At 36.9% G+C, this 7,008-nt stretch overlaps 1 protein-coding gene and 2 non-coding genes across 3 annotated transcripts; all 3 read right to left on the bottom strand.

Annotated features, from left to right (window-relative positions):
• Window positions 1-173: 173 nt before the first annotated feature.
• On the bottom strand, window positions 174-247 carry trnat-ggu (transfer RNA threonine (anticodon GGU)). Its single transcript has one exon. It is a non-coding gene; the product is annotated as a tRNA-Thr (tRNA).
• Window positions 248-507: 260 nt separating this feature from the next.
• trnan-guu (transfer RNA asparagine (anticodon GUU)) lies at window positions 508-581 on the bottom strand. The gene has a single exon. It is a non-coding gene; the product is annotated as a tRNA-Asn (tRNA).
• A 1,706-nt stretch (window positions 582-2,287) lies between these two features.
• Window positions 2,288-4,376, bottom strand: LOC103480232 (uncharacterized). Its single transcript, XM_008435110.1, has 6 exons — window positions 4,299-4,376; window positions 3,860-4,207; window positions 3,460-3,783; window positions 2,611-2,721; window positions 2,503-2,531; window positions 2,288-2,425 (listed from the first exon to the last, which is right to left on the bottom strand). Exons 1-6 carry the CDS (start codon window positions 4,336-4,338, stop codon window positions 2,306-2,308), a joined length of 972 nt encoding a protein of 323 aa, XP_008433332.1. The 5' UTR covers window positions 4,339-4,376; the 3' UTR covers window positions 2,288-2,305.
• Window positions 4,377-7,008: the final 2,632 nt, after the last annotated feature.

Raw genomic sequence — 7,008 nt, 5'->3', positions numbered from 1 at the left:
GTGAAAGGTCAAAAGATGGAACAATCCAGAAATTCCCTTTGGTCAATGTCTTTTTCATGCCTCAATTATTGACTGAACCAAGTTTTTCCAACAGTGGCGGCAAGTAATTTTGGCCAACAATCAGTGCTAGTCAACCTCAGAACATCCGTTGGCTTTTCTAGAATAAAGACACACGTCTCTGGGTGGGCTCGAACCACAAACCTTTCGGTTACCAGCCGAACGCGCTAACCGATTGCTCCACAGAGACGATGTGCTGCTTGCTTGCTTTTGCTGCACTCACAAGCGTCACGTTTCTCGACAAGCATTGTGTGATTCTAGAGTCTTGTTTCCACAGGTGAAAGGTCAAAAGTTGGAACAATCCAGAAATTCCCTTTGGTCAATGTCTTTTTCATGCCTCAATTATTGACTGAAGCAAGTATTTCCAACCGTGGTGGCAAAGAATTTTGGCCAACAATCAGTGCTAGTCAACCTCAGAATATCCGTTGGCTTTTCTAGAATTAAGACCAACGTCCCTGGGTGGGCTCGAACCACAAACCTTTCAGTTAACAGCCGAACGCGCTAACCGATTGCGCCACAGAGACGATGTGCTGCTTACTATTGCTGCACTCACAGGCGCCACGTTTCTCGACAAGCATTGTATCATTTCCACAAGTGAAAGGTCAAAAGATGGAACAGTCCAGAAATTCCCTTCGGTCAATGACTTTTTCATTCCTTGATTATTGGCTGAAGCAAGTATTTTCTAACGCGGAGGCCAGTGCTTTTATTATTATTTCCTTTATAAATATTCATTTATTTTTCCTATTAAATTATCGTGTTAAATGTGTGTATGATTTTAATACCTAATGTTACAAAAATTTGACTTGTGTAAAACAATTCATGTCCACTTTTTTTTTTCTTTATGTTTCTATGTTTTACTTGGCAATATAATATAATATTACCCACTTACACTTTCAATGACTCTATGGCTTTATATTATTATATATTTGATGAATACATACCATCATATTTTTTTCTTTGCAAAAATACGCAAGAGTTGTATTTTACTGATTTGAATAAGTATCAAGTTTACTCACAACAGATTATTCTACTTTTTGTGAATTTCTTTCAGAAAATCTATCTCATCAATAAAATGGTTTGTTCTGAGTAACTGTCAACTTCACAAACAGAATCCTTTAAAAGTAAATCTTTATGAAGATTCGAAATTTGTTTTTCACTTATAACCATTTTTTCGTTTACTTTTTTTCCAAACCAGGGGTTTGCTGTGTTTCTAACTCAGCCTGGGAGCTTGGATCTGGGAGGCCAACCAGAAATGGCTTTTCTGAAAATGCTTTTTGTAAAATGTCAGAGTTGAGCAGCTTGTTGATTGCATAGATAATAATAATATGAAACCATAAATTTAAAAACAAAAGAATTTTACTTGTGGAATTAAAACAGTGTTTAAAAAATAATCAAATCTACTGTGTGTATCTATTTATTGAAACCGTTGAATAAAAATCTATCAGCAAGTGTTTATTGAACAAGCAACTTATAAGAAACAAAGCAAATATTGGAGAACAAAAAACCTTCTAACTATCCAGTCCTTATACATCATGAAGAGAAATAAATCAGTTTTCAGACTGTTGTCAGACATCAAAAGCCGAGGTCTGGACCACATTATTAGCTTAAGATGTGTTGCAAACCCAATCCTCCCCACTGCTTCTTCATCTGTGGTTCATTCTCAGCTCTCCTTCTTCTCCTTCCCATCTTCTATGCCTTTCTGTACCTTCCGATCCATGTCTTCTCTTCCACAGCTTTACATTTCCTTGCATTATCCCGTTGCCCTTTTACATCTCCACAGCCACTTTTCACACTGTCCTTGTCTGATGCTTTAAGACAACAATGGTAAAACTTTATAGCACTTTCAGAAATAAATCATAGTGTTAGAACGCAAACATAATACAAAAAAATTCAACAGCAACACATGTTCAAGCAGGTTCTGAAGGGCTTTAGTTTCCATAGAGATCCATCCATCCATCCATCCATCCATTTTCTTACACCCTTATCCCATTGAGGTAAGAGTGCAAGAGGGTGTCCAGGGTGTCATACTGGTCAGGTCGGCAGGCCATCACAGAGTTTCCATAGAGATTGCTGTACTAATCACTGCACAACATTCCATTCAATTCGTCGATATTTAATTATCACCATCCCTGTGATATTCTTGATTTTTCTGTTGCTATCTTAATCAGTTATGCCTTACTGTTAAAGACATATATTTAACAATATTCAGTATTTCTGCTTTGTCTTTAGTCCAAGATGGTTCTGTTCTTCAGCTTCTAGTGTCAGAATAAACCACACTGTCCACAGTGCTGTACGTCACCGTGGACGATTGGCAATCGACGCTTCGGTGGGGCGAAGACAAACTCGAATAGATGACGGATTCTGCAGTCTGTAAGAGGCGGTTTTATGAAATAATCATTCGAATTAACATATTTGCTGTAGCATAATATGAAAAGATGAACTCACCTGATCAACAAAAGATCTTTTCGGGGCCCCTGGAGAATGATTAAATGTGAAACCTCTGATCAACTCAATGCAAACATTTATCTGATTTTTGTGCATAGTTTTACATACGAGCAGACGCTTTCCTCTGGGATTTACAAAGCATCCAGAAAAGGAGGAGAGTCATGATCCCAAAAATGATGTTTGACGTCACCAGAACAACAACAGTTGGATTCAGTGAACCTTCAAACAGAAGGACACATAGAGAATAAACGCACATCTAAATAAATCAGAACGTCATCGAAAATGTAATGTGTTTCAGTCAGGGAAAACGTGTTGAAATAGTGTACATTTTAAATACTCTCACATATTTTTAGTGAAATATGTTGTCATTCTGATTAATTACAGTAACATAGGCTAATTCTGCTGGTTTCCTACGCTCAGTTATGACTTCTCTCCACACCTCTTCAATGTGTTTTGCTTCTATGTTGCTTGTGAACTTTTTTTTTTCTTCACCAGACTTTTTATCTTTCAATTAATATCTTTTGATATATAAATGTGTGAACAGGCAGCTAATTTACAATGGTTAACTGTGACTTATCCTTCTTATAGATGATGTCAGTCACTTTCTGTTGGAAAACTGTTAAGTCAGCAATCTTCCATATGACTCGTGTAGGTCATGATTTGGACATAATATACTTTATGTTTCTTCTGTTTTTGTTTTATCAAAAATGTTACATGAAAAAAAATTTATTCTGATCTGTAAGCCAGTAATCATCAAATTCAATGTATATAAAGGCTTTGTGTGCAATAAATCTGTACATTTCAAAGGTTGAGCCGAATTTCTATAATCTCGTTTTTATTATTGAACCGATTTGAAGTGCACTGCTGGATTAAAACCTGGCTGCTATGTATATATATTCCACATAAAATCAAATTAATCTTGTCATGAACAATACATATATTTAGTGACTTTCTTACTGTTAAAAACCATGGTCACATTTCCAAAATGTGTCTGTCCACACACGGTGGCGGCGCAGTAGTAGGTTCCACCTCCGTCAGAGTCGACGTCTCTGATGAAGAGCTTGTGCTCGCAGGTCATTTCTCCGCGCTCGGTCCTCCTACAGGAGTCGTCTGTTTTCCCAGACACGTGAATAACTTCTGGAGCGGAACGCTGAGAGGTTTTCAGCCACATGACCCCAGTGTCCTCTGCTGTGCACTGAGCGGCGTGGAAAGTACAGCTGAAAGGCACGGCGTCCTCTGACCCGACTGGCGGCTGGACATCAGACTGGTTCAGCTTCACACCTTGGAGAAGAAATCAGATCTGCTGTGATCAGAAAAGCCAACTAAAACTAAATCGATATAAGAATAAACTGAATACCTTTTAGCATCAACAAGGTTCCTGACCCAAACTGAATGTCAGTTAGCCGCAAAACTCCACAGAAATACGTCCCAGCGTCATCCCAAGACGCTGCTGATATGGTCAGGTGATTATTGTTCCCATTGGAGTTTACTGAGTAACGATGTTTCAGTTCATCAACACTAACTACACTCCAATTGTAGCGAGAAGAATACGTTGCAATCACCTGCAGTCTTCTGTCTGCTGTAAGTTTGTACCACACTCTGTTATTAATTATACTCTTTATAAAGCATTCGATGGTCACTGATTCTCCAATCTTCAGCGTTTGTACAGAAACAGGCTGAGAGACGTCACTGAACTCTGCTTCACCTGCAACAAAACACACAGGAAATGATCACTTTTGTGCACAGAGGGAGAAAAAAGATTTCCTTCAATCTACATTTTTTTTGTTTGTACTCACACAAATAACAGAGCAGGAGCACGGTCGCAAAGAAAACCATCTTCACATCTGCTTCTGTACTTCCACTTATTTGCAGCAGTCAAGCCCAACTGAAGTGGCAGAAAATTACCATGCGTAGTCTTACCAACACCAGGCTGTTCTACATTCTGCCACATCTATCAGCTCTGATTGGTTCGTAAAATTTAGCACAGAAAAGCATGATTTGCTGATTCCTGAGGAAGCAAACATAGCAAGAAAACAAAAGTGGTTATTTAAAGCAGCTGAATGAGTCAGACTGTCGTGAGAATTCTGGCCTTGTTTTGTCTTCCAGTAGTTAGGGCAGCAAAATGAGACATTTATGGGTTTTAGTGAGAAACAAGCAAGCAAGAGAAATGATATAGAGTAGAAATGTTTAACATCAAAACTTCATCATTGTGTTCAGTTAATTATATAACAGTCACAATAAATAGAAAGTACTATTCCTTTAAATTCTAATTGTACATGGAGATTTATTTTTTCTTCAGCTTCTTAGTTTATCAAAACTTTGATTTTGGTTTTATCTTTGATTGAGATGAATGAAGGTCTATCATAATTTATGTTAATTTGTCCTGTCATGAGTAAGTTGTGCAAAGGAGATGCAAACATGTTCCAAAAATATATATATTCTCAAGCAATTTTTTATTTAATTTTTTTACCAATTAAACCTCACTTCGTTGTTGACATTTGAACTTTAGGAGCTGATCATTCAGCACCAGCTGTTGCATTGATTTCTCCAAACTTTGAAACTTGTTTTTACGGTTCACACAGAATGTGCTGCTTCAATGAAAGTAAAACCAAATATTATAACACACATTTGGTACTAGAAATTAATTATAGTAAACACATAAAGTACAAGAATATGTTCAAACCGGCTTGTATGGTAGAATGTCACTTTTTTTGTCTCCCATCACATTTAAGAAGTATCAGCTCCAAATTCAGTTCAAATAGAATAAAACTGAATTAGTTCATCTTAATAGTTCACCGGCTAATTCAAAATCTTAACATTAACTAGATCTTCTATCATTTTATTTTATTTGATTTACTCTTTATGTGTGTTCTTGTGTTTAAATATGTCTGAAATGTTGACAGATTTCAATTTTCACTCCCCTGAAAACACTACAAGGCTGTTGTTCCTCTTTTTATTAAATCCTCACATGGTCTCTGATAAAACTGGGTTAGAAATAACAGAATCATTCATTTTTATTTCTCTGTTGTGCCTACAACAGGTTCCAGTCCCTTGGTCCAGCAGGGTCCAGCTGTAATGGACGTTAACTTGGCAAAATGGATGTTCAGTTTACATGGTTAAAGAAGGACAGTGATGCACAATATCAATCCTGGGTAATCGAAAAAACAAATATGTGTGCAGAACACTTTGAACCGCTGTTGGGCGCAGACACACACAGAGCGGAAACCAACCGCTTGAATTTGAGTGCAAAGGTTGTGAAAAATAAATGCTCCTAAAAATGAACCCTTGCCAGAAATGCATTACTTATTTGAGATGAGGTCAAAACGATTACTTTTCAAAGCATTAACGAATCAATCCTATGCTGCACATTTACACAGGTGGCATAAAAATGCAGAACAGCTCAGGACTGACGCTACAGGCAGCCTCTCAACCACAGGCGGAGAGACATCTAGGACAGTAGGTGTCCTGAATAGGTTATCTCCTCCTCTGATCCCTGCAGAAGTGAAAACAGACGCTTATCTCCAAGCGTAGAGAAAACGCCTTCGACTCTTGGTGTTCCACCTCCATTTTACTGATGTACTTGGCAGATTAGGTGAAAGCCACAGTGTTTGGATTTTTGTTTAATCTGGAAACAAGAGACTTTTTAAGTGCTTCTAATAAATGTCAGCTTTGTCATATATTCTATGTTATTTACTCTCAATTAATAATTCAAATCAATCATTTTGTTGCATAATACTGTTGACACTTTGTTAATAATTAAGCATTAATAACAAAAAAGAAGCCAGTAACTCCATGTATAGACCTTTCTTTTCAGGGTTATACATAAAGGATTGCTGAGTCATTCTACAAACAGTGCAGAAGAAAGCACAAAGACTCTATTTCCATGACAACTGAAACCACTGGGAAGAGATATTCTCTCTGAGAAAAACAATTATCAGTCATAATTTGTAGCTTATGCTGTAGTTGGATGGATTTATTGTGAAAATTATCCAGTAAAGAAACAAACCTTTCCCTTCTCACACTGATACCAGCCGTCCTCTCATTGCGCTTCCACATTAGGTTTTCACATCACTTTGTCAAATAGGATCAATAAAAACGACTGGCAAAAACAAATATTGCTACAAAAACGGAGGAAAGACAAGTTTATTTATGTAGCATCATTCAAATGGAAATCAATTCAAAATGCTTTTCAGAACATCCAGGGTAATAATACATCAAAAAAATGATAAGGTTAAAGGCTTTGCATTAAAAGAATACTGTTAAAATACAGATATCAAAGATATAAAAAAACCAAATGTTCTTAAGTGGGATTGTTAGATCAGTACACCAAAACTATTTTCAGCTCTGAATTAAAGGTTTCTCCACGTCTCAGGTTTTCAAGAAGCAGGAGTTCATTCTGTAACCGATGATAATAATATTAAAGGTATTACAAAATGAAAACCTCATACCTCTACTACAAATTTAGTACTACATCTTCAGAGACACACATACAAAAATGTCTACCTT

The sequence above is a fragment of the Poecilia reticulata genome, linkage group LG18, assembly GCF_000633615.1.
Source record: "Poecilia reticulata strain Guanapo linkage group LG18, Guppy_female_1.0+MT, whole genome shotgun sequence".
NCBI lineage: Eukaryota > Metazoa > Chordata > Actinopteri > Cyprinodontiformes > Poeciliidae > Poecilia > Poecilia reticulata.
Note: the sequence above shows the minus strand (reverse complement) of the source record. Positions and strands in the feature narration are given on the sequence as shown.

Excerpts from the sequence above, each read along its gene's own strand:
- LOC103480232 (XM_008435110.1), bottom strand. The coding sequence starts at position 4,338 with ATGGTTTTCTTTGCGACCGTGCTCCTGCTCTGTTATTTGT. Across the intron at positions 4,208-4,298 it reads GCTCCTGCTCTGTTATTTGT|GTGAAGCAGAGTTCAGTGAC; the intron begins GTGAGTACAAAC and ends GTTTTGTTGCAG. Across the intron at positions 2,722-3,459 it reads TGTGACCATGGTTTTTAACA|GTTCACTGAATCCAACTGTT; the intron begins GTAAGAAAGTCA and ends TTCTGTTTGAAG.